The sequence below is a fragment of the Eumetopias jubatus genome, unplaced genomic scaffold, assembly GCF_037043125.1.
Source record: "Eumetopias jubatus isolate StellerSeaLion01/CBP00866 unplaced genomic scaffold, mEumJub1_p1.0 scaffold_9, whole genome shotgun sequence".
Lineage (NCBI taxonomy): Eukaryota > Metazoa > Chordata > Mammalia > Carnivora > Otariidae > Eumetopias > Eumetopias jubatus.
In genome coordinates this window covers 114,519,856-114,546,807 of record NW_028274815.1, presented here as the reverse complement: position 1 = coordinate 114,546,807, position 26,952 = coordinate 114,519,856, and the positions used below count along the sequence as shown (strand labels likewise).

General features: G+C 47.6%; 1 protein-coding gene across 3 annotated transcripts; it reads right to left on the bottom strand.

Annotated features, from left to right (window-relative positions):
• Positions 1 to 259: 259 nt before the first annotated feature.
• On the bottom strand, positions 260 to 26,869 carry POFUT1 (protein O-fucosyltransferase 1). Of its 3 annotated transcripts, XR_003611598.2 has the most exons (8): positions 26,693 to 26,869; positions 24,908 to 25,029; positions 20,078 to 20,260; positions 18,407 to 18,519; positions 8,595 to 8,787; positions 6,673 to 6,915; positions 5,932 to 6,114; positions 3,915 to 3,991 (listed from the first exon to the last, which is right to left on the bottom strand). XR_003611598.2 is itself a non-coding variant. In XM_028118537.2 (7 exons), exons 1-7 carry the CDS (start codon positions 26,823 to 26,825, stop codon positions 3,803 to 3,805), a joined length of 1,176 nt encoding a protein of 391 aa, XP_027974338.1. In that variant the 5' UTR covers positions 26,826 to 26,869; the 3' UTR covers positions 260 to 3,802. The 3 variants fall into 3 exon arrangements, 2 of the variants coding, with proteins under 2 accessions (XP_027974338.1, XP_027974339.1); XM_028118537.2 differs by lacking the exon at positions 5,932 to 6,114 and having other exon boundaries at positions 260 to 3,991; XM_028118538.2 differs by lacking the exons at positions 3,915 to 3,991; positions 5,932 to 6,114; positions 6,673 to 6,915; positions 8,595 to 8,787 and adding an exon at positions 17,694 to 18,113.
• Between the last annotated feature and the right edge of the window lie 83 nt (positions 26,870 to 26,952).

The window sequence follows — 26,952 nt, the reverse complement described above, 5'->3', positions numbered from 1 at the left end:
GTTAAAATGCTGAGGATTGTTGAAATTGGGAGTTCACTTTATTACTCACAAATTTTATGTAGATTTGAGTTTTTCCATAATAAAAATTTTTATCTTTAAGTCTTTGATCTAAAATCCATTTCTGGGAATTTATCCTAATGAACATTTTAGATACAGAAAAAAAAGTGCAAATAAAAATATTATTCAAACAATAATAGTGAATAATTGGGAACATACTAAGTTCTCCTAATAGGACAATAAACTGTGGGACACTCCTCAATGCAATTTTGTCATTAAAAATTTATTCAGAAACTGAGGGTTCTAGAGGGGAGGGGGGTAGGGGGATGGGTTAGCCTGGTGATGGGTATTGAGGAGGGCACGTTCTGCATGGAGCACTGGGTGTTATGAACAAACAATGAATCATGGAACACTGCACCAAAAACTAATGATGTAATATATGGTGATTAACATAACAATAAAAAAATTAAAAAAAAATTTATTCAGGCCATGTACCAACATGGAAAATGTGATATACTATTAAGTGAAAAACAAGACATTAAATTGTATATGTTGCATGATTAAAACTATACAAAGACTCCTATCTTTAAAAAAGATTGAAATTTAATGGGGTGACTGGCTGGCTGAGTCAGAACACCTGACTCTTGATATCGGGGTTGTAGTTTGAACCCCACGTTGGGTGTGGAGATTACTTAAAAATAAAATCTTAAAAAAATAAAAAAGTTTGAACTTTAAAAATAATTTTATATATCCAGAATCTGCCCACTTCCCACTACCTTCAACGCAACAACCTTTGCCTGAGCCCCACCATCTGGCCTGTATCCCTGCATCAGCCCCGCACTGGTCTCCCGCTTCTACCCCTCCCATCTTTTTTCCATGTGGCAGCTGGGGGGGGTCCTTCAAACTATAAACAGATCATGACCCTCCTCCATTCAGAATCCTGCAAAGGCTTCCGATTTCTCCAAATAAAAGTCTTGACTTTACCACCACTGCCCTCCAGGATATAGGACCTTGACTACTCTGTTTCCTGCCTTGCTCTGGCTCCTCCAACCGAGCTGGCTTCCTGGCCATGCTTCACTCACTCACTCCAGCTTCAGGACCTTTGCACCTGCTGCTTCCTCTGCCTGGAATGTGCTGCCTCCAGGTATCTGAATGAGTGGTCCCCTCCTTCCTCCTGGTGGCTCTTCAGAGAGGGCTTACCTGAACTCCTCATCCAAAACAGCACTGCTCCCTCTCTCAACTCCCCCATACCCTTTATTTTTCTTCATAGCAGTCAATACCCTCCCTGATAAAATTTGTTCCTTGCGTCCTATACTTAATACAATGCAAATCCCTTGAGAACAAAGGCTTTCTGTCTGATTCTCTGCTGAATCCTCATACCTAGCACAGTGCCTGGCACACAGCAGGTGATTTGAATGAAAGAATGGCGGGCTAAACACTCAAAAGAACTGTAAGCTTCATGTGGGCTTTCTTTCCTGGGTGATCTCTCCTTCCCTCAAACCTCCTGGCAGTGACAGACCCATACACAGCAGGAGCCCAGTGGGGGAACTAAAGTGGATGACGGGTCTCCCACCCGAAGCCTACACACACACCCCGTGTAAAGTGCATCCTGTGAAGTGGTGGCAGTAGGGTATACGGCTAATGGTAACGGCTTTGGGAGGGCAGATGCTGGCTTAACACCACCAGTTATGTGGCCTTGAGAAAATGATGAGAATTTTCTGAGTGTTGGTTTTTCCCTGTGCAGAAGGAGAAGGATATTGACAGCTCCTACTCCCCAGGGCTGGAATCAGGTCTCAAGTCCCATAAAGCACTTAATAAGCACAGTGCCTGGCACAGAGTAGGTGTGCAACAAGAGGCCATCAAATTAATCAACAGCCATATATATACGTGCCTTTGGCTCTTTCAGTTTACAAAGCGCTCTTATGCCTGTTTTATCTGATGGGAGCCTTTCAACAACCCTGTCTGTTTTATCATCATTTTTATAGGCGAGGCAACTGGGTCAAAGAGGAGCAAAGTGCTTGCCTATGGAACACAACTGAATCTGACTACAACCCGGCACCCTCTTGTCCAGAAACACAGCTATTATCACTGCCAACGCTAATCAAAGTGGTCTGGATGGCCCGTTAGAGCCCCAGACTCTAAAGCATGTGCCTAGTGTGAGGCTGTGATCAGCAAATGAGTTCAGCCAACAAAATCAGCCAATGAGCCACACCTTCCCAACGACCCCACGGAGGCAGGGGTGCTCAGGCTCCCGTACCTCTGAATGAAGCTTGTGAACAAGTCCAGACAGACGAGCCATGTCTCAGAGTCCACCCAGGATTTAGAATATTTTACTGTTTTCCCAAGAGGGAAAACACAAAAGCCCTTTCTCTAGTTTCTCTGCTTCAAGTCGGGTGACAGCTCTGAGCAGCAAATGCCACCTTTAGTGTTTGAGATCCTTGTCGCTCTGCCACCTCTGGCCCAGTCTGCCTCGACAGAGACAGTGTTTCTTCCCAAAGGTAATCTGAGGGGGAGGCCCTGCATGGAGCTTTGGGCCTGGCTCTCATCAGTTTCCTCTACCTTCCCAGGACTGAAGGCCAAAGGAAGTCACATGGTGGGGAAGAGACCAGCAGGTGTTAGACATGAATTTTAGAACCACAAGGCCAAAACACCATAGACTCTTAGGAGTCATGGATTATCACAACTCTAGCATCTGAGAGACAAACTCACGACTTTTTAGCCTCATGGGGCTGGCAGAGATTCCACTGGATGGGAAGGGGCAGATTGGGAATCTGATGGCTTCTGGGTCAGGGGCATCTCATCCAGTCAGAGGCTTAGCAAACATGCCCTGGTGAGAATATGGCCTGAGGGCTCCAGCCCCAGGAGGGAGGGTCGAGGGACAGGCCTTGGATAGCAACTTAATGGCAAAATTCTACAACCAGGCCCCTTGGGAAACAGATGAAAGGGGAGAGGGCAGCCTTCAGAAGGATGCCACCGGGCCATCCAGCCCTGGGCCCTGGTGCTCCAAGATCTCGATGGAGCCAGGTTTGTGGCAGGCCACCAACCACTAGGAGACTCTGACAGCAATACCATGATGGTCTGGCTTGATGGCACTTGCCCCTTGCTTGGAACGTGCTTTGTGAGCAGCACTCAGTGTCTGCAGAGCACTGCACAGCATCCTGATCAATAACTTCCATTTGCACAGTGTTTATAATAGAGATGAGTGCCCATGCCCCAAACCCTGGAAATGGCCTCGGAAGATGGGCTTACAATGGCTCTGGCCAGGCAGCGGGGATGTCTCCGGCCTGTTCTAAGGGCTACTTTGGGTCATCTGGAAAAAGGGTCAATACAACCACTCCACCCCTGGCCTCATCCTCATTCAAGGTCACTTTAGGTATTTACGTTAATGAACTTCACTGATTTTTAAAAATGAGGGAGAGTTCTCGGGTAATCATGATCTCATATCAAAACTATAAGAATCTCTGTTTCTCTCTCTATAAAAAAATCGCTGAAGAGATTAGCCCCCCAGGCTGCTCAGAGCAGGGCAGACCAAAAGACAGAGGTTGGACTGCTTTGCCAGTGTGCGAAATTCCCAGGAGAAACAGCAGGAGGCACAAAGGGAGCAGAGATGCTCCGGCTCCAGGAGCCTGAAAGCCCTGTGCCCTGGGAGATGGAGTCCTTCTCCTCCAGAAGTCCCTGGTGCTTTTCTGTCTCTGGCAGGGGAGCAGAGGAGCTTGCACTCTTGAGAATCCATGCTGGGAGCACTGCTGGCTGCCAGGCCTGGCAAGTGCGACCAGCTCAGACTGGTGATGTGCTCCAGCCAGGATCAGAACTCATCCCGCAGCTGAGGGGGCTTGTCCATGCCAAAGAAAGAGGACGGCCTCCCCTGGAGGTCCCGCTCCCGCTTCACGAAGGCAGTGAAGGAGGAGACACAGTTGCCAATAAAGTGGTCAGCTTGGCCAAGGATGTACAGGTCGATCTGGGCCACTTCAGGCTTCAGGCTCACCACCTTCACCTGCAGGAGGAAGGGAAGAATGTTTCCAACAGGGTGGTGACCAGTTCGGCCAAGGCCTGCAGCCATACCCTCAGCTCTCTTCCCTCGTGCGGAAGTGACAGACACAGAAGGTGGGGCAGAGAGGACCAGGGCGTGGGGTCGGGCATTCTGGCAGCAGTATTACCCAGCGGCTGCGGAGAGGCAGTGGGAGAGGGGGAAGCAGGCTCCCCGCTGAGCAGGGAGCCGGATGCCGGGCTCAATCTCAGGACCCTGGGATCATGACCTGGGCCAAAGGCAGACACTCAACCGACTGAGCCATCCAGGCGCCCTAAGCTGAACACTCTTAAATGGTGCCCTACTGCTCTATAGATGAAGACGACAAATCTTGAATGGGGCCCACAAAGCCCTGTTCAAGTCACCTCTCCACCTCTCATATTCTCCCCATCTCCCCTTGAGCTCCAGCCACTACCCACGAGGCTCCCTCCTGCCTCAGGACTTTTGCATGCACTCTCCCTCTGTTCGGGGTGCTCATCTTTTTGTCTGGTTAATTCTTACTTAGCCCTCACTCTGCAGCTCCAGTCTCACCTCTGTGGACCCCGATCTAGGCCAGAGTCCTCTGCTCTACATTCTCCCAAACCACATTCCTTTACTTTGCAGCACACATCTCAGTTTGTAGTTTCTACTCTGATTAATATCTGTCTCCTGCACCTGATGGGGTCAGGGCTGTGGCAGCCTTCTGGTCACTGCTGGCTGGGGCCTGCCTCAATAAACATCTATTGACTGGACAAGTGAATGAGTGAGCCCCTGCCCCTACTCGAGCTCCTAGACCTCTCATGCAGCATACATTAGAGTTCTGTGCAAAGTCTCTTTTCCTGAGTCTAGACTGGGAGCTTTACAGGGCAAGACCACATCTTATTTACCAGTATCCCCAGCTCAGCAGGGCCCCAGCTTAAATGAGGAGCAAGGGTGGGCTCTGAGCCCATGGAGAAAGGGGCTGAGGAGTGGGGAAGGGCAAGAACAGGGGCACAGGAACAGGAAATAGAAAATGGCAAGAGGCTCAAGGTGTAACAAATATATCAACTCTAAAAACTCACAAAAAAACTCCCTGGGACTCTCCAAATGCTTCAATTTAGTACAGAGGTGGGGGTGTGGGCAGAGCTGGGGCTGAAAGTGCTTTGCTGTCACACAGAGATTTCTGATGTAACAAAAATCATCATCTTGCTCTGTGGATGGTAGCAAAGAAATACTACTGGTTTATTCATGGCCAAAATCCCCGAGCAATTCCACCCACGCTCTGAAACGTACCCGCTCTGTGTCAGGCCCACTATAATTAGCTCTGAGACCTCTTGGGTAAATTCTATTCCTTCTTGGTTTCCTCAGCTATAAAATACAGGGGTTGCATTAGAGGAGTCCTGAGGGCTCCCGGCTCTGATGGTCTTCTATAACGTGGGTGGGTGGGAGGGAGGCCAGGATGCTCGGCTTCAGCACCTTCTCTACAAGTCAGGGCTTCCAGCCCGTGTCTGGGGTAAAAGGGAGAACGGGGCCCCTCCCATAAAGCCAAGGGTTCTCACTGCTAGAAAGCCAATCTTTTAAGGTCTGTGCAAGCATTTAGGGCTTTCATTCATCCACGAATCTTACTGAATGCTTACCATTACTTCAGTCATTTTATTGATACATACTTACTTATTACCTACTCTCCACTGATAGAGTACCAAACACATCCGCTCTTTACTCACACACTGAATATTTACCATTCACTACTTACTAAGCACAAAAGAGACTTCCCTTTATTCATCAATCACCTACTCCTACTATTGGTGACTGCTAACACTACTGAGGACTTGTTTTGTCCTGGAACTGTTTGTTGCTTCAATCTGACCTGCACTACCGCCCAGTGAGATAGGACTGCTCTCAGTCCCACTTTACAGAAGAGGAAACAGAAGCACAGAGAGCTACAGTACCTTGTGCAGACAGCACAGTGAGCAGTGCTCACATTCTCCGGCTCCAGGGTCCAGGCCCTTAATCTCTCTGCTACACTGGGTCTCTCCCACGGGCCCACTCTTTATGTCCTTATTCGACGGTTACCGAGCATCTACTGTGTTAGGCACTGTCGTGGACATTGGTGATGGCAAGGCCCCCAGATGCTGAGGAACAGAAGAGTGAGTCAGCCTTGGACTCTGCCTTTAAGGAGCCACAACTCTTGGGAAGTGGGCCGTGTTTCTGGCCTCACACAGACTAGACAGTGCCTCCAGAGCCGATGTGGTAAAATGCGGTGATGGCTTCAGTAGGAAGCTACAAGAGCGCAGGGAAATCTGGAGAGAATGTGCCAGGGTGTTTGGGCTGGGGTTTGAAGGAAGGATAGGAATTGGAGCAGAAGTGGACATCTAGGGGCGCCTGGGTGGCTCAGATGGTTAAGCGTCTGCCTTCAGCTCAGGTCATGATCTCAGGGTCCTGGGATCGAGCCCTACATCGGGCTCCCTGCTTGGCGGGGAGCCTGCTTCTCCCTCTCCCTCTACTGTTCCCCCTGCTTGTGCTCTCTCACTCTTCTCTGTCAAATAAATAAATAAAATCTTAAAAAAAAAAAAAAAAGAAGTGGACATGTAAGTGTCAGGAGGACATGAAGCATGTGGGGGAGCGGTGGGACCGCCCTGGAGCTTTCTTGGATTCCCTTCCTCCTACACCCCCACTGGGACCATACACACCTTCCCTTTGAAGAGCTCTTGGATCTCGGGCACGTAACTCTCGGAATCCGTGGCGATGTAGACTGACTGGGCATTCAGTGCATCCACCCAGAGCTTCACGGCCCGTCTGACTTCCTTCAGGTCAGGAAGGCACATAGTCAGGGTGAGAGGGGCGGCCGTGCTGCGGCTGTAGCCCACACACTGTGGGGAGGCCATGAAGTGGGAGCCCGCAGTCCCGTCCTTCAGCATGGCACAGGCATTCTTCTGCAGGGTCGTGGGGGGACACGGTTAAAGACAGCAGCTGGCCGGGGCCCCAGAAGCAAGAGCCACTAAGTGGAAAAAGGCTATACAGAAGCTCAACTATGTTTTTAAAAAAAGTATTGAGGGAAGAGGGAAACGCATCAAGACAGTAACAGCGGCTGTTTCTCTCTAGTGGCATACTGGCTTTTTACAAAATATTTTTTTCTTAGTCTTAACTGTATTATCTGGGACCTCCAGTAGAATTCTGAACCGTGGTGGTGATAACGGCAGCCTTATCTGATTTCTGACTTCAGTGGGAACACTTCTGGTAGCTCCCATGAAGTACATGTTTGCTGTGGGTTTCGGAGAGATAGCCTTTATCAAGTTAAGGTGGGTCCTTTCAATTCCCAGTTGGTTAAGAGACTTTTTTTTTTTTTTTTTAAATCATGACTGAGTGTTGGCTTTTATCAAATGCTTTCTTGGCCTCTACTGAGATGATTATATGATTTTTCCTCTTTGGGTGCTAATATAGTGAATTTCGTTGCATTCCCGGGATAAGGTTTACTTGTCTCATATGCTCTTTAATATGTTATTGGAGTTTACTTGCTGATATTCTACTTAGGATCTGCACATTTATGTTTGTGAGAATGAGCTCTACTCTTCTGAATTGACCTTATCCGAGTTTGGGTTAGTGTTATGCTAGCTTTGTGAAAAATAGCATCTTATGTCTTTTTATGTTCTAGGCATGTATAGATAGAAACTGTTTCTTAAATGTTTGGCTAAAACCACTCACAAGATATTCTGAGCCTGGTTCCTTTTCTTTATGGAAGGAGGGCAGGAAGGGAGTCAATGTGTGACTATAGTTGACCCTTGAACGACACAGGGCATAGGGGCCGCCATCCCCTACCCCATATATAATTTTTGACTTCCCCCAAACTTAGCTGCTAATAGCCTACTGTAGACCAAAAGCCTTACTGATAACATAAATAGTTGATAAACACACATTTTGTATGTTATATGTATCACATACTGTATTCTTACAATAAAGGAAGCTAGAAACAAGAAAAAGTTACTAAGAAAGTCATAAGGAAAAGAAAACCCACGTACAACACCTCTCTGTAAAACCTCATCACTTTGCAGTATTTTTCAAGTCTTCAACAATGAGCATTTCTAACATACATATATACATATATTCTCTTATGTAAATTAAGGAGACTGTCTACATTTCTCCTGTTATTTTTACACAGAAGATAATCTGATGAGGTTTCTGCACATTTAAGCAGCCTCCAAATTTGGAGGATGACATCTTCAGTTTTGAGAGCCCCACCCAATCTCCAGAGCCTGTTTTTCAACAAAGAGTCTACTGGCTAAACAATTAGCTGGACCACAAGACTCCTGGGCTCTGGGTCTCTCTCTGGCTTGCTGCCTGACTTGGAGTCTAGCTTGATGTTTATTTAACCATCTGCAAAATAAGGACAAAAATGGCTATTGTTGAAACGAGGGCTGGCAAGCAAGCACTTTGCAGTCACAATTCTCATGTGTCTAAGGCGGGATCGTGGAACACAGCCCCGTGGATTTGGCTGAGTGAGACCTCTCTGCCCTGGCTGGGACTCGGTGCAGTGGGTTCAGGGTTCAACATCCACAGGCATGGGCCCTAATCAGGGACATGTCCAAGCCAGCCCTGAGAGGAAGGGAGAAATTACCCAGTCAGAGCCAATGCGCAGGTGAATGCCCACGTAGGGCCGGATGAGGTGGGTGCGGATGTGGGCCTCTCCGGTCCTCACCATCTCGTCTGACCATACCATGTACTTCTGGAGTGGCCTGTGTTCCTCCAGGACGGGGAACTGGGCCGGAGCCCCTGGCAGGGCGAGCACTGGATGTTCCTTTGGAGAAAATCTAGGCAGGAGACGGAAGGAGGGGAAGTCAGACAGAGGACACACAGCCTGGCCGCCTCCCCCACAGGACAAAGGATGGTGTTGCGCCATGCCCCAGAGACCCTGCAAAGGGGCCCCGCTAACATGCAAGAAGCACGAGAGGCTGAGAAACCCCAATAGGCTGATAAGGAACCGGGGCGGCGACAACAGGCACAATATACAATACTGTCCCGCCGCACGGAATTTACAACCCTCTTTGCTTGCTTAACAATTAAAAATTTACAGTAGAGCATGCCAACCTTTTGTATGTCATGCTGGCTTCCAGTCTGTGGTGTGGTAATTCACTCCGGGGTGGGGTGTCTGGACCGCGCCTCTGCCCTTTTACCCACATGGCGGGACTGGGACATGCAGCAGCTTCCACAGGGCCGTGGACAGGTCAGGCTCACAGGCAATGTGTACACTGGGTGAGGCCATTTGTGCGACATTTAACATATATTTGTTGACTGCCTACTATGTGCTGGGGCCCAGGGGAGAACAAGACAGGCATGATCCCTGCCCTCGTGAAAACCTGCCATCTACAGATGCTGTCGTACTGTCCCGAAGGCTCTCCTTCCTTGTACACAATGCACACCGTAATTACTTCACCCTGTCTTTTCTACTAGACAAAGACTTCCGAAGGCATGCCTCCATGTGACTAGGACGGTGTCTGGCACATGTTAAGAGCTCAGTGAATATTTGTTGACTGAATGAGTGAGGAGAGAACCCATGCTCCCTCTTCAGCTAAATCCAGAGTCTGTCCTAGCAACACGAAACATCCTGACAGTTCCATCAACTCGAATGCACTTTCAAGCTCCAGATCTCTGTATGCTTCTTGCCTTGACCTGGACTGCCTTCCCTCTGTCAGCCAAAAGCCTTTTCTTAAAATTCTGAAATCGGCACAGCCACTCTGGCAAACAGTTTGGCAGTTTCTTGTAAAACTAGAATGCAGTTACCATATGTCCCACCAATTGTACTCTTGGGCATTTATCCCAAAGAAATGAAAACCTATATTCACACACAAACCAGTATACGAATATTCAGAGCAGCTTTGTTCATAACAGCCCCAAACTGGAAACAGCTCTAATGTCCAGGTGACTAGCTAACCAAACCATGGTGCATCCCACCACGGAATCCGACACAGCAATAGCAAGGAACAAACTACCGAGACAGGCAACAACGTGGGACGGATCTCAAGGGAGCTATGCAGGACGAAAGAAGCCAAGCCCTCAATCGTACATACTGTGATTGCATTTATGTAACATTTTTGAAATGACATAACAGAGCAGAGAACAGAAATGGAGTGGTTGTCAGGGGCTAGGGGGTGTGTGCCCGTGTGTGTGCACGCACACGCACATGCATGGTTAAGGACAAAGGTGTAGTCATACACTGGTCACAGAGGATCCTTGTGAAGTTAGAACTGTTTGGGTATTTTGACTGTGGTGGTGGTTACAACCTATATATGTGTAAAATCGAACAGACCTAAATACACACACACACACACGTGCACATATAGAAGTGAGTACAAGTAAAACTAGGACAATCTGAATACGATGGGTGGATTGTATCAATGTCAACATCCTGGTTGTGATACTGTACTATAGTTTTGCAAAATGCCAGCAATGAGCGAAACTGGGTAAAGGGTACCTGAGACCTCTTTGTATTCTTTCTGTTTTCTTTTCTTTCCTTCCTTTCTTCCTTCCTTCCTTGTCTTTGTATTATTTCTTACAACATGTGAATCTACAATTACCTCAATAAAAATTTCAATGAAAAGTTATTAAATATTTCAAAGCATAACAGGAAAATACAGAAAATAGCTTTACAACCCACATACACATGACCCAAATTAGCAGATATTAACACTTGGCTGGGTTTCAGATTTTTTTTTTTTTTTTTTTTAAGATTTTATTTGACAGAGAAAGAGAGATAGCAAGAGAGGGTACACAAGCAGGGGGAGTGGGAGAGGGAAAAGCAGGCTTCCCACTGGGCAGGGAGCCTGAGAGGGGCTCGATCCCAGCACCCTGGGATCATGACCTGAGCCGAAGGCAGACGCTTAACGACTGAGCCACCCAGGCCCCTCAGATTGTTTAAAAAAGAGACACTGAAATAAAAGGTCTATCCCGTCATCTTTCCCTCCTTTACTTCCTCTTCCCAGAAGATACAGTGGCTTTATGCATGACTACACTTTTACTATTTGTGCAAAAAGGTATTATTCTGTGTGCTTTTCACACAATGTAATGGTAAAGGTCCAGGCTGTCGAGCCAGACGGCCTTGTGCTAATGTCGACTATGCCACCTACTAACTCGGACAGGTGACTTACCCATTCTGAGCAGCACTTCCCTTATCTGTATAATAGAGCTAATAATAGCTCCTGACTCGTAGGGCTCTTGAGAAGATTAAATGGATTAATATAAGCAAAGCATTTAGAACAGTACTCGGCACATAGAAAGTCTTAAGAAATCCTATCACCATCACCATCATTGTCCTATTGCATGAAACCCACTGCAACTTTTTAGAAATTCAACTTTATGTTTTAGAGACTTGGCCACGTTGACCGTGTTAGCTTCTCTCAAAGTGTTCCATTTTGCACGAATAAGCACAGCAGCGCTGCAGTGGGCACGGCCCTTTCTTCACACCCAACCCAAACACCTCGGTCTGCAAACACCTCCCAACCCTCCAAGACCAGCTGCCACTCCCAAGCCTCGGCTCCCTGTCCCGCTTCTCCTTTGCTGCCGTCTGCACACTGACGTGCTCGACAGCCGTCTCCCCTGCTCTACCGTCAGCCCTTACTGTTAGTGTGCTCCCAGGCTGCAGCCTTCCTCAGAGGCCGTAAACAGGTGACGTGTAATTGGCAGGGCTGGGACCAGACTGAGACCCGAAGGATGAGGAGCCATCCCTGAGAAGAGTGGGAGAGAAAGGTAGTCCTTCCTGACAGGGACGTTGAGAGCAAGGTCCTGCCTCCTTCATGTCCCTGCATCCTTTGCACTCAGGATGGTGTTCATCCAGTGTCCCACATATGTACTCCGGGCACATCAGTGGATGCTGTGCATAAAGAAACTCCAGATGGGTGGAGGAATCTCAGTAGTGGAGGGGTGGTGGGGAAGAACCCCAGAGGTTCACTGCACCCAGCAGCAAGAGAATATGCCTTTTTCAGCTGGACAGTGACCAGGCTAAGGGCCGGACCTAGGGCGCTCAGGGGCAGATGGAGCTGGTCAAGCTTTGTTTCCAAACAACACCCTTAGCACTCCCTTTCTTTCCAAACAATACTCTCCTCTCTCATTGGGAGTAAATGAACACTTCAGTCTGGGCCTCTTGATGCTCATCAGGTCATGATGGCTGATGTTCCAGTGGGGCAGCCATGTGCCGAATCCAGATCTAGGGAGAGGGGATGGACATTCCAAATCTAGAATTCACCAAGGGTCGCTGCAGATTCTCTCCAAGAGGTCAGAGAGTGCACAGTTCCTGATTTCTCCTAGTGTTCCACTGCCTGGGAGATCACAAACTCTAACTTTCTACTTTTGAAATCTTTGGAGGTGACATCAGAAAGGAGTTTGGCTGAGGGCCAGATGGTAGTAGGTGTTCAGCTCATATGCGCTTCTTCTTCCTCTAACCCCTGACAACCTGGCCTGGTCTTTCTGGTAAGACCCCTGAATCCTCATTCCTTCAATCATTCATTCTAAAAATACTGATGTACCCATTGTACGTTGAGGCCTGTGCTAGGGACTACAGATCAGAAACAGAGGGCAGACTCCGCTTTTGAGGGTCTCACTGATGGCAATGGGGGAGCTGGGAGTGAGGTGCATAGTTAAGAACACCAGGTTCTGGAGCAGACTGCCTTGGATTCAAATCCTAGCTCCACCAATTCCTGGTTGCATGACCATGGGCGTGTTACTTAAGCTTTCTATGCCTCCATTTCCTCATCTGTAAAAGGAGAATAACAATAGTGCTTACCTCATAGGGCTCTTGTGAGAACCAAACGAATTCATACACGTAAAGCAAGTAGAACATTGCCTGTCACATAATAAGGCTCGATCAGTGATTCACATACATGTACATATGAGATTATTATAATGAAACAAATGTCATGTAGAGCCAGGATGTCAGCGAACACTTGCTTGTTGCTTCTGTGACACGAGCCCTGGGCCAGTGTGTGTGGGAACTGTGGGGAGCAGAATTGCCCAGGCCCCTACCCTCGTGGGCTGACGCTGCAGCAGGGGAGATGGCTGTCGAGCACGTCAGTGTGCAGACGGCAGCAAAGGAGAAGCGGGACAGGGAGCCGAGGCTTGGGAGTGGCAGCTGGTCTTGGAGGATTGGGAGGTGTTTGCAGACCGAGGTGTTTGGGTTGGGTGTGAAGAAAGGGGCATGCCCACTGCAGCGCTGCTGTGCTTAGTCGTGCAAAGTGGAACACTTTGAGAGAAGCTAACACGGTCAACGTGGCCAAGTCTCTAAAACATAAAGTTGAACTTCTAAAAAGTTGCAGTGGGTTTCATGCAATAGGACAATGATGGTGATGGTGATAGTCAGGATTTCCTAGGAGTTCCAAATACCTGTTACCTTCATGCCACGAGAATGGTTCAGCATGATGGTCCATGGTCTTTCAACATTTGATGTGCAATAAATATCTGTTGAATTAAACCTCTGCCAGGGTATTCACAGACTCAGAAGCAGCAGAGCTAGAAGGATTCTCAGAAATCACCTAGTGGGGAAGAAATACCTCTTACCCCTTCTCCTTGAATTAGCTGGACACATGGCAGCCCCAAATAAAGAGATTTCTCTGTACTTCTTACAGGTAAGGTATGGCCATGTGTTTAAGAACTAGCCAACGAGATGCAAGAGGGCTATATGGGACTTCTAGAAAGGTTCCTTAAAAAGGTGAGGCTGTGCCCCCCTTCTGCCCTGTTTTCCTTCCAGCTGCCTAGGGCAACGTTGTAATGGCTAATGCTTCATCAGCCCTGTGAGGGGACACTGAGGATAAAAGCCGGTACGGGGTTGGCTTGGCGGGGTTGGCAGCCTGAGTCCTGACAGTATGATGGAGCTGCCATCGAGTGGCGGGTTGCATCCCTCAGTACTCCTCTTACTGAAGAAAGCAATACATTTCTATCTTCTTAATCTGCTGTTATTTGGGGTTTTCTGTAACATGTGGCTTAAATTAGGCCTGGTATACCTAGACCTGCGGCCATCCAAGCTTTTAGTTGATATACAAGAGGATTACTGGTTAAAGGTGGTGGTGGGAGGGACCTGAGCCCCTCCAGGTTGGCCCTGCATTGCCAGCCTCATGGCACTAGAGGCCCTTCTCAAGAACTCTGAGGAACAGTATGGAAACCACAGACCTTGCTCACCCCTTTCATTTTACAGATGGAATGGTGGCCGGAGAAGGGAAGTAATCTACTCCGTCACACAGTGAGCCGGGGAAAAGCCTGACCCTTTCCAATGCCATTCTCCCTACACCTCTACCCCCGCCCCCAAAGGACAACTTTCTACAGCAAGCAAGTGTCCACTATTTTAGAAAATGTTTAGAATATATACACTCTCCAGCTCACTCCTACAAAGCACTCAGGCTGCTTATCAGCCTGCTTTGCCAGGGCCTACAAAGCCCTGTGCAGTCTGACCCCTGCCCACTTCTTCTCCAAGCTCCTCACCTGTATGGCAGATTAATTCTTCAAATCTTCTCTTGTTAGGTGGACTCTGTGTCCCCTCCCAACGGCATGAAGCAGGAGTGACACTGTCCCAGTCACCAGGCCCAGGCTTTAGGAGCCAGCAGCTTCTATTTCCCATCTCTTGAAACATTCACTCCCTGGTTGTATCCTCTCAGAACTTGGCTGATATGCTGTCAGAAGTCCAAGCCACATGGAGAGGCCTTGTGTACTCACACCAGCCAACTGCCCCAGCTGAGCTCCCCGATGACAGCATGCATTACCGGCTAGCCATGAGCGAGCCCTCTTGGACATGCAGCCCAGCCGGGCTTCCAGACTCCAGCACCAGCTGACAGCTGACAGGTGACTTCAACCACATGAGACCAAAAGCAAGAAGTGACTGGCTAACCCAAGTGTCCATCAACAGATGAATAGATAAACAAAATGTGGTCCGTGCACATAATGAACTATTCAGCCTTAAAAGGACTAAAATTTTGGGGCGCCTGGGTGGCTCAGTTGGTTAAGCGACTGCCTTCGGCTCAGGTCATGATCCCAGGGTCCTGGGATCAAGCCCCGCATCAGGCTCCCTGCTCGGCAGGAAGCCTGCTTCTCCCTCTCCCACTCTCCCTGCTTGTGTTCCCTCTCTCGCCGTGTCTCTTTCTCTCCATCAATTAAATAAATAAATAAAATCTTAAAAAAAAAAAAAGGACTAAAATTTTGATGTATACCACAACACAGATGAGATCTGAAGACATTATGCTAAGTGAAATAAGCTAGAAACAAAAAGACTAATATATCATTCTACTTATAAGAGACCTAGAATAGGCAAATTCAGACACAGAAAAGTTGAATAAAGGGATAGGGCGGGGGGGGCATGGAAGAATGGGGAGAGTTGTTTAATGGGTACAGAGGTTCTGTCTGGGGTGATGAAAACGTTCTGGAGATGGACAGTGGTGGTGGCTGCATACAACAGGGCACAGTACTTAATGCTACTGAATGTACACTTAAAAACGTGGTTACAAAATAATTAAATAACACACACACACACACACACACACACACACACACACACTCCATTGGCACAAATACACATATATATCCCAGTAACCATTTTTTTGAAATCTCGTGTTTGTTTACGTTTAGAACTGATCCTGCTAGCAATATTTACTAACCTGGTAAATAATATTAATTCCTCCTCAGAAAAGGCAGTTGAGTAATACTCAATCACAAACTACACACAGTAGTTTCATGTTAAGCTAATCTGTGTAGGTATATAGGTGTTCGTAAAAGTACTGGAGGATGTAAGTATATACACCAAGCTGCTAAGAGTGTTTTTTGAAGGGGGTGGTGGATTATGAGCAAATGTAATTCTCTTCTTTATTAAAAATTTAAAAATCTCCCACCCAATCTGCGGTGGGTTCTAAAGGATATTTATAGCAAGAAATTAGATGTTTAACATGGATTGAAACTTTGTACAGTTAGGATTCTAGAAAGAAGATGCAAAACCAAAAACCAGAACTGCCTCGCTGACCCCTGTCAACCCACAGAATCTGAGAAATAATTACCCACTGCTGGGGACCCATTCCAAAACTGGTTTATTATTCAGTAACAAATGATGGAACAGTCCCCATTCTCTTCCTCACTCACTCCACGAAGCCACACTGGCTGTCTGCCCCTCCACCACACCAAGCCTGTTCCTGCCTCAGAGCCTCTGTGCTCCATGTCCCCACCATGAAGAACTACCTCTCCCTCAAGCTTTTTCCATGGATGGCTCCTTCCCTTCAGGTCTCTCATGGCCTGAATGTTTGTGCCCCCTCCCCCGCCCTCTCTGATTCATAGTTGAGGTCTCAACCCCCAGTGTGATGATATTAGGAGGTAGGGCATTTGGGAGGCAATAAAGTTTAGTTGAGGTCATGAGAATAGAGCCCCCATGATGAGATTAGTGCCTCATAAGTGAGCTTGCTCTCTAACATGTGAGGACACAGCAAAAAGGTAGCAAGCAAAGATCACTGCAGCCCAACCATGCTGGCACCCTGATCTTGGACTTTAGGAGCCACCAGCCTCCAGAACCATGAGAAACAAGCATGTTGTTTTAGCCTCCAGGCTGTGCTATTTTGTTATAGCAGCCCGAGCTGAGACAAGGTCTCAGCCCTCCAACCACACATCACCTGTTTCTGTCCTTCGTGGCACTATATCTTCTAGAAACGAGGTGATCAAATGGAAATACCCTATCAAGATCAACCACGAGGGAGGAGTAGAACCTGCCATGACTGAGTATCCTCAGTAGCTCCTGAATTAGCTCAGAAATCCCAAATGGGAATTGGCAGCTGTTATAGGCACAGCTATTCTCCGTGGTGATTAAGAATGGGTGCTCTAGGGGCGCCTGGGTGGCTCAGTTGTTAAGCGTCTGCCTTTGGCTCAGGTCATGATCCCAGGATCCTGGGATCAAGCCCTGCATCAGGCTCCCTGCTCGGCGGGAAGCCTGCTTCTCCCTCTCCCACTCAGCCTGCTTGTGTTCCCTCTCTCGCTGTGTCTCTCTCTGTCAAATAAATAAATAAAGTCTTCTTAAAAAAAAAAGAATGGGTGCTCTGGAATCAGACTGCCTGGGTTCAAATCCAGCTTTGCCACTTCAAGCTGTGTGACCTTGGGCAAGAGACTTCACTCCTCTTTGCTTCAATTTCCCTATGTGTAAAGCACAGAAGACAGTAACTCCTGTCGCACAGACTTGTGGAAGGATCCAGTGAGTTACCACCTTAGAAGACTTAGGTAGTGAAATGAAAACTTAGAACGGTGTTTGGTACACAGTAGGCACTAAATAAATAGCAGCTTTATTATGTATTAAAGAGTTACATTCGGCCTGCAGCTGCCCTCTCAACAGCTGGGTTCCCTGGGCAAGTTATCTTACTTCACTGAGCTGTTTCCTTATCTGCCAAATGAAAATCAATCATAAAACCCACTTCATAGAGTTTCCCAAAGTTTCTCTTTATATGAAATAAAGCATGTGAATAATAATATTAACAGCTAATACTGGGTGGCCCCCTACTATGAACCATGCGCTCTATGCCCTAGGAGGCAAATGCCACAGGGCTCCTTCCATTCAACCATGAGGATATTCAGGCCAGACAGCTGGAGAGGCTGCTCAGGGTCTCCTGAGAAAGAGGCAGGGCTGAGTCCAAGGCCAGGTCTGTCTGATTCCAAGTGCGGGACTCCTTTCTCTACATCAGTCCATCCTTGGTCTACAGAATGCCGAGGGATATGACCATGTATGAATTCACATGTTCCTCACAGCCCTGAACCCAAGTCTGACTTTTAAGCTCACATTCCTTCTTGCCATGCTATAGCATCAAGGCAAGTGCACTCTGTTTGTTAGCATCATTATAACTAGTATGTGGCTCCCTGAAGGCTGAGGCTGGATCTTCCTCATTTTTATATATCACCTCTGGCCTTTGAGCAGTATGTCTCATACGTGACAGACGCCCTATAAATATTTCACAGCCTGTGCCTGTGCCCTGCTAACCTATTTTTTTTAATAGGGCCTACTGGAGTGCAATTAATAAAGCACATCCAATTATCAGGATGACATCATTTCTCAGTCTGCACCTTAAGTTGCTTTTCTCTAGAAGCTGCTTCCAATTCTCACCTTGTGAAGAGGAAGGTAACAGGGGAGTGATTCTCACGCCTAGAGGAGGAAATCAAGACCCATGTGACTGCACAATACTCTTTTTATGACATCCTTTATCGGCCGATAAACTCTTGCTCAACCTTGTGGCAGGTCAATGTCCCACCGTGTCAGGCGTTGAGATGGGAACAGATCACACAGGATCCCAAGTTCAACAGACAGAATGGCCGCACCTTTGGTCTCAAACATCAGGGTGTGGTACGGGGGGGGGAGAGGGGGTCAGGAAGGTGCTGCATTCTCAGGGGCCCCATGCCCCTCCCCTAAACCCAGCAACACTGCCCCCTCCAAGTTACCTCTGGATCCACTGGTCTTTGTAGGAGGCACTGAAGGAAATGCCTGAAAAAAGTTCAGACTTGTTGAAACTCACATGAAACTGATCCCAAAATGGGCCAAAGGGATTTCCTTCCTGCAGAAAGAGAGAGATCAAAGACTTACTGAGGAGAGAAAGCCCTCTGGGTATGGGGCCAAGAACTGTGGGTGGGGGAACCCTAGTAGACTAGACTTAGACTGAAACCCCTTATAGGATGGCCAATAGGAACGTCACTTTGTAAATCCTGAGCTGGGGACTGAGGAGAGCAACTCGGCCTCCAGTCCGGTTTCCAGCAGATGTTCACCACAGTGTCTAAAGGAGTCTTACCCACTAACATGCCACATCCCACTGACCCTGCAGCACTAGTGGGGGTAGAGGAAGGAAGTGGATTTTGAATTTGGGCTTTAGATCTTGGACTAGAGCTTTCAAAGACTTTCAGAGACCAGCTAACATGATGCCTTTATTTTCAAGATGGAAACCAGGGCCCAGACAGGGTAAGACCCTTGTCCAAGGTCATACAGCAAGTAAGGGCAGTGTCGTGGCTATAAGCCAAGCCTCCTTTCTCAAATTTCATGGCTCTTTCAACTACCCTCCCTAAACTTTAGCATAAGCACTGAAAGACATACTGGGGATTGTCTTATTCCCAAAGTGCCAGAAAATTACGAATTTCTCCTGATGAAATATGACTATTTCTTATTTACCTGCCGAAAGGCAGGAATGTATACAAGATAAGACGGTGGATAATGGAGCCAAATTACCTAGAGTTGAATCCCAGCTTATTTGCTATGTGACCTTGGGCAAAATATTGAAACTCTGTGTTGCACTCAGCGTCCTCTCTATAAAATGGGGATATTAATAGTACTTCCCTCATGGAGCAGCTGGAAGATTAAGTGGGTTAATATGTGTAAAGCTCTTATGGTACCTGGCTTGTAGTAAGTGCCATAGAAGTATTAGTTATTATTTGGGGCACCTGGGTGGCTCAGTAGGCTAAGCGTCTGACTCAATTTCAGCCCAGGTCATGATCTCAGGGTTGTGAGATTGAGCCCCCAGTCATCAGGCTAGTGGAGCCTGCTTAAGATTCCCTCTCCCTTCCCTTTCCCTCTGCATCTCCCCCCATTCTCTCTCCTGGTGTGAAAAAAAAAATTATTATTACTCATGTGGCACTTTACAGTTTATAAGCACTCTTGCACCTGGCCCTCGTGACATTATTGAGTGAGACAGAGCAGGGATTGGTGTCTTTCTTTCTCAGGTAGAAATAAAGGCTCAGAGGAATGAAGGTCCTCTGCCCAAAGTGACACTGCTGACAGAGGTCAGAAATAGGACTTAAGGGCGCCTGGGTGGCTCAGTTGGTTAAGCAACTGCCTTCGGCTCAGGTCATTATCCTGGAGTCCCGGGATCGAGTCCCACATCGGGCTCCCTGCTCAGCAGGAAGTCTGCTTCTCCCTCTGACCCTCCCCCCTCTCATGTGCTTTCTCTCTCATTCTCTCTCTCTCTCAAATAAATAAATAAAATCTTTAAAAAAAAAAAAGAAATAGGACTTAAATCTCCATCTTTCTATGTTAACCCTTCTAGTGCCTTTCCCCACATATTGCTGTCACAGTGTCTCAGGGGCCTAGAGGACATGGAACAGGCAGAAAAGGTCCCCCAGACCCACCTTCATGGGGCACGTCTTCTTATCAGGGCTTCGTTGGGCTGCCACCTCAAAGCAGTATGCCACCCGCCTCTCGGGGGGCCAGTGAGTGGGTGCCAGCTTTTCCATGAAGTTCTCCAGGCTGATAACTCGATGGTAGGCCTGGAGGGGCTCCAGCTTGAAGTACTTCTGGTAGGACACATGGAGCTACATACAGGAAAAGGTGCAGAAGGGGAGGCAGAGATCCCTCCTCAGTATCCTAGTGGCTCTTTTAATAAGACATTCATTAAAACCATACACTCCAAGACCCAGACAGCTCAGACTATAAGCCAATGAAAAACTTTTGGAAAAGGACACCAAAGCTAGAAGAGAAAAAGACTGGGAGAATTTATTTGCAAACTAACGAAGAAACAGTAACATCTTTTGTGTTCAGAAATGCTTGCTGATCTAGATGAAAAAAGACAAATGATGTAAGGGAAAATGTGAGCAAAGGACAGAAGTGAACAACTCACAGCAAAGAAAACCCACATAGCCAATACATTCAAAAGATGTACAAACTCACAACTAGAAAAAAGCATGTCACAGTTACAAGGCACTTCTCACTTATTAGACCAGCAAAGATTTAAAAGCTTAACTTTAATTGTTGGAAGGGAAGTGGGGAAATAGGGGCTGCTGTATGTGACTGGTAGTCGAAAAGTACATTCTGGAACAACCACTTTAGAATGTAATATTGCAGCATCTACTAGAATTTAAAATGCTCCTTCCACCTCTCTGTATTTTCCCTAGAGAAGCTCTTCCACTTTGCATGGGAGATGGGTTCAGGTATGCTCAGTGCCACAGCAGAAGTACAGGAGAGACCTCAGAAGGAGAAGACATTATGTTCACAACAGTGGCTGCCTCTGGGGCCGGGAGGAGGGAGTGAGACTAGCCTTGGGAGCCACGTGAGACTTTATCTTTCAACAACTTCATCTGTAATATTTTATTTCTTTTATTTAAAAAAGACATGAAGCAAAGAGAAAATGTTAAATAATGATCACTTCTAGAGGTGGGTACGTGGACGGTGGTTATATTAATCTCTAGTTTTCTAGATTTTAAAAAAATTTCTTAGAACACCATGGAATAAAAATTTAGACTTTATCCTATAGGTCAGGGTTCCCAAGCATGTTCCACTAGTTCATGGGGATAATCTGCAATCAAAAGGCTCCAGAGTTAAACAGACCTGAGAAATGCTGCGTTAAACTGATTTCTTTACTATAGAACTTCTCAGTATGCTAATGTGTATTTTGAACCTCCAATTTTGGAGGATGGGGAATTGAGAATATAATTTCCCAAACTGATTTCCTTCATGAGCCATTGGCATTTCAACAAACAGAATTTGGGATATTTATTAGCAACAAGGTCTTGCTGAAGGATTTTATTTTTGTGAAGATTTATTTATTTACTTTTTAAAGACTGTATTTATTTATTTGACAGAGAGAGAGACAGCAAGAGAGGGAACACAAGCAGGGGGAGTGGGAGAGGGAGAAGCAATGCAGGGCTCGATCCCAGAATCCTGAGATCATGACCTGAGCCGAAGGCAGATGCTTAACGACTGAGCCACCCGGGAGTCCCAGATTTATTTTTTTACTTTTTAGAGAGAGAGAGAGAGAAAACATGAGCGGGAGGGGCAGAGGGAGAATCTCAGGCAGACTCCAAGCTGAGCACGGAGCCTTACACGGGGCTCAGTCTCACAACCCTGAGATCACAACCTGAGCTGAAACCAAGAGTCGGATGCTTAACCGACTGTGCCACTCGGGTGCCCCTTGCTGAAGGATTTCAAACAGAAATAAAAAGAGATTTGCCTTTTAAGAAAGATCACTCTGGTGGCAGAGGAGAGAACATATGGACGGCAAGATCAGGGTAGGAAGAGGAATAAGGAGGTTACTACAATGGTCCTTCTATGTGTTCAAGTACTCACTCAACATGTATTTTTGAGCAGTAAGTCCAAGTGAAGATGGAAGGCACGGACAGCTTAGCAGAGGTAAAGGAAGGTGGAGTAGAGGGTAAAAGGAGGCATTTAGGATGACTTCTAGGTTCTGGGCTTGGTATGCAGGTGAATGGAGGTAACATAAACTAAGGCTGGGAATATAGGAAGTGACACAGGTTTGAGAGGGAAAGATGCCAAGGTCAGCTCTGTCTTTCTGAATCTGAGGTATCTCTGGGACATCCAAGTAGACTCAAGGGCTTAGGAATTAGAAAGAAACACAGGCTTATGGTCAGAGGAGAGTCTGGGCCACAGAAAAGATTGGGAGGTACGTGGAGAATAGTGAAAGCCACAAGACTCAACAGAAATTTATAGCAAAGCAAATGATGGTAATAATAGCAACTAATTATTTATTGAGTGCTGACTTAGTGCCAGGTGCTGTACTCATCACATTTCACAGACTTGCTCATCTAATTCTAAGAGGTAGAAATACAACCATCTCCAGTTTACTTATGAAGAAACCCAGGCAGACAGACTCCTGATAACGCATCTGAGGTCACATAGCTAATAACAGAAAGAGGAGACACACCAACATTTATTTTTTATTTTTATTTTATTTTATTTTTTTGAGAGAGTGCGTGCGCATGCACGGGAGAGGGTGGGGGTAGTGGGAGGGGCAGAGGGAGAGGGAGAGAGAGAGAGAGAATCTTTTTTCTTTATTATTTGAGAGAGAGAGTGAGTGTGCACAAGCAGGGGGAGAAACAGGCAGAGGGAGAGGGAGAAGCAAGCTCCCCGCTAAGCAGGAAGTCCGACACGGGGCTCAATCCCAGGACCCTGGGATCAGGACCTGAGCCAAAGGCAGAGCCACCCAGGCGCTCCAAGAGAGAGAATCTTTTTTTTTTTTTTAAAGATTTTATTTATTTATTCATGAGAAACAGGGGGAGAGAGAGAGAGAGAGAAGCAGAGGGAGAAGCAGGCTCCCAAGGAGCAGGGAGCCCGATGAGGGACTCGATCCCAGGACCCTGGGATCATGACCTGAGCCGAAGGCAGACGCTTAACCATCTGAGCCACCCAGGCGCCCCCGAGAGAGAGAATCTTAAGCAGGCTCCACGCCTAGCACAGAGCCCAACTCGGGGCTCAATCTCACAACCATGAGATCATGATCTGAGCCGAAATCAAGAGTTGAACGCTTAACTGACTGAGCCACCCAGGCGCCCCAAGGCACACCAACATTTAAACAGTGAGTGGAGAGAGAGAAGCCCCCCATACAGCACAATGAGAAAAATGCTGAGAAGTCAGGCTAAAGCAGGAACAGACTATGTCTTAGAAGACAGAAGAGGGATGAGAGGCTCACGGTTCCAGGTGCCACCCAGAAGGATAGATGGAAGACTAAGAAATGACCCTAGATTTGGCAATTCTGAGGTCCCTGGTGGCCTCTGTGAGAACAGTCCCAGTGGGGAAGGGGAGCCTAATGGGATGGGTTGAGTAACCCACAGAAAGAAGTAGAGACTCAAAAGATTCTTGGCTGAGAAGGCAAGGGAAGAGAAAGAAAACAAGGCAGAAGGAGACAGACAATGTCTAAACTATAACAGTGAGTGCAAAAAATCTGCACATCAGTGGCTCCCAGTTACTGAGGACTTCCTATGTCCTAAGCACTTTTCATTGATGAACTACTGATTCTAAGAGAGAGGCATACAGTATTCAAGGCATGCTACAATCACTAACTCATTATGGGAGGTAGTCACTGTTACTACTGGCCTCTTTTAAAGATGAGAAAACTGAGGCACGAAGAAATCAAGTACTCTGTCCAGGCTACACGGCTAGTTAAGTAGTAAAGCCAAACTACGATCTCAGGTCCGTTGGTTTTTTTTTTTTTTTTTTTTAAGATTTTATTTATTTATTTGACACAGAGAGAGGGGGAGAGAGAGAGAGTGCACCAGCAGGGGGAGCGGCAGGCAGGCAGAGAGAGAGGGAGAAGCAGGCCCCCGCGGAGCAGGGAGCCCAACGCGGGACTCGATCCCAGGACCCTGGGATCATGACCTGAGCTGAAGGCAGACGCTTAACCAAATGCGCCACCCAGGTGCCCTAGGTCCTCTGGCTTTTAACCTCTAACTGATAAAAAACCTCTCTTAATCTAGGCATACAAAATAATAATAGCAAAAAAAAAAACTACACAGAGAAAAGGCTGTAAGAATGATATACATTTTTGTACATACAAATATAATTTTTTAAAGTTTATTAAAAACTTTTAGAGTCAATTCATTAGATTAATTCAGTTCCTACTGCCAGGCCCCTGGGGATCCAGTGTGAACAAAGACAGACATAGGATCAGTGGAAGACACAAAGAAAAGGCAAGGAATTAGAGGATGTGGAGTATCACCATGATGGGGCAAGACAGCTCTGGAGCCAGACTGCCTGGGTTGGCGGCCCTGAACACAATATTAACTAACCCGTGCCTCAGTTTCTCCTTCAAACTGACAATAGCATCCATCACCCTTTGACTAATGGGATAAGCAGAGGGTGGGACCAACCAGGGGTGGAAATGGAGCTTTAGGTTCAGATCATAGGCCCTGGAGTCAGACAGACATGGGCTTGAGTGCCAGCTCTACTATTCACAAGCTGTATGACCTTGAGCAAGTTACCTAACCTCTTGAAGCCCATTTCCTCATAGGAATGTGATGAGGGAGAAAAGAGCTAGTCCTCATGCAGTGCTCAGAACAGTGCCTGGCAGACAGAAGGCACTGGGTAAGTGTTAGTCAGTTAGCCAGGGAAGACAGTTTGGGGTGGGGACTGGGGAAGGCTCAGAGGAGCAGGAGGTAAAGCCCAGAGAAGGACTGGGTGTCAAGAGGAGGTACAGGACTGGGGTAGGATGGATAAGGGGAGGTACTCACATTGGTGAAGGGAGGCCTGTGATGCTGGTACTCAATCCAAGGGGGTACAGCCAAGGTGCGGTTCAACAGCTTTGCAAAAGCCAGGGAGCCCAAGAAGTGATCAGCCTGGTTCCCGAAGCGCCCTGGATGGTATATGGTGGTTGAGGTGAGGCCTGGGACACCGAGGGCATGGGGCATGCAGGATTTGGAAAGGATGCAGGGCCAGGGGTGGGAAGGGCCAGGACACCAAGGAGAGCCAGGGGAGCTGGCAGCATAGGATCAAGTCTGGACTCATGGGTTTAACACTCAAGGCCCTCGAGTCCTACCCTTCTGCCTCAGCCGCTCTAGGTTCCTTGCCATTTCCCAAATATGCTCTCCACCTCCCATCCTGACCCCATGCCTTTGCTCCTGTTGTTCTTTCATCCAAGGGTGAAAGAACACCTCTATCTCCACCTCTATCTCCATTCATCTGTGCATGAAGGGGCAACTCCAGCACCTCATTCACTGGAATCCTTTCATCAACCCCCTGCTATACTCAATCCCCTCCTCTGCCTCCCACCTTGGATTGGAACTATTTATGGTTCTTTGCTTTTCCTCAAATGTCCTTTCCCACTTCCTGGCCTTTGTACTGGCTGTTTCTTCAGCCTGTGAATACCTCAGGAGCAAGGACCCTGTCTGATTCTTTTCGTTAGCCCCAGCATGACATCCATTCATTCATTCCACAAATACTGAGAGGCCGCAATGTGCCAGGCTCTCTGTTTGGTGCTGGAATACGGGATTCAGCAAGAAAGATAAGGTCTCTGCCTTCGAGGCACTCACAGTCCAGTTAGAGAGACAAGTATATAGTAGTAAATTCTGATCATTTCAAGGAAGAAATGGAAAAAGCTTGGTGATAGAGAACAGTAAGGTGGAGATTATTTGTGTTGAGGTCAGCAAAGCCCTTTCTGGTGACATTTAAGCTGAGACCTAAGAATGGGAAGGAGTTGACCTGGCAGAAGTGAAGAGGAAGGTTTTCCAGTCAGAGGGAATAGCACAGGTTTCAGAACCTGAAAATGTGTGAGGAACAGAGAGGGAATAAGAGTGGCTACAGCTGGAGGATCTGGGGAGAACGGAGTGGTAGTAATGATGGGCAGAGGGCCAAATCATCAGGGTCTGGAGTCTGGAGGGTTTTAAGAAGGAATGACTTTTACAGTGACAATCCACCATCCCATTTAAATTGCAGCTTTTAGATTCTCCATTACTCTTCTCTATTTTATTTTCCCATAGTGTTCATCCTCTTCTAAGATACTATGTATAATTACTCATTTTTTTATCTTTTATTGTCCGTATCGTCTATTGTATCTTTTATTGTCTGTCTTTCCTAGCTAAAATGAAGGTTCTACAAAGGCATGGCATTTTCTGTCTTACCACTGCTGTATCCCCAGAACAGAAAACAGTTCCGGGCACAGAGTAGGGGTCCTATAAATATTTGTTGAACGATGAAAGAATCGTCCAGAGCCAACGTTGAGTCAGTGACATCAAGTCCTGCCCCGCTAACTCCATTTACTGAACTCTGGGCTGGCTTAGACCTTGCACAAGACACATAACCTCTCCTGGTCTCAGTTTCCTCATCTGCCAAATGGAAGGTTGGACACAGAGGCCCCTCGGGGCCGTCGCAACTGAGGCAGAAAGGCGAGGAGCAGGCCATGCCCCGCGCTGGGGTTCTCTCCTGGACATGTCAAGGTATCTCTGGGCGCCTTAGAAGAGGGCCTTCTCCTCTCTGGGCCTCAGTTTCCCCATTCGAGCAGAGGGCTCGGGAGACCTTACCCATGCATGGGCAGTAGAGCAGGTAACCCGCCGGGTCCCAGGAGCCCGCGGGCAGCCCCGGGAGCGGCAGAATCAGCAGCAAGAGAGACACAGGCAGCGGCAGGGGGGACGATGCCCACGCGGCGGCGCCCATGACGGCTCCGGAGCCCGAGCGCGCCGCGGTGCGGAGGCGGGGAGAGGAGGGACGAGAGTGTCCGCCCCGCTCCCGGCAGTCCCCGCGCGCTGCCCGCGCGCCGCCCCGGCCGCTCTAGCCGGCAGGC

Bases quoted from the DNA above. Each gene is read 5' to 3' on its own strand.
- POFUT1 (XM_028118537.2), bottom strand. From the start codon at position 26,825: ATGGGCGCCGCCGCGTGGGCATCGTCCCCCCTGCCGCTGCCTGTGTCT. The intron at 25,030-26,692 runs GTAAGGTCTCCC...TATACCATCCAG, and splicing joins GCTCTACTGCCCATGCATGG to GGCGCTTCGGGAACCAGGCT. The intron at 20,261-24,907 runs GTGAGTACCTCC...TCCTGTATGTAG, and splicing joins ACAGGCCTCCCTTCACCAAT to CTCCATGTGTCCTACCAGAA.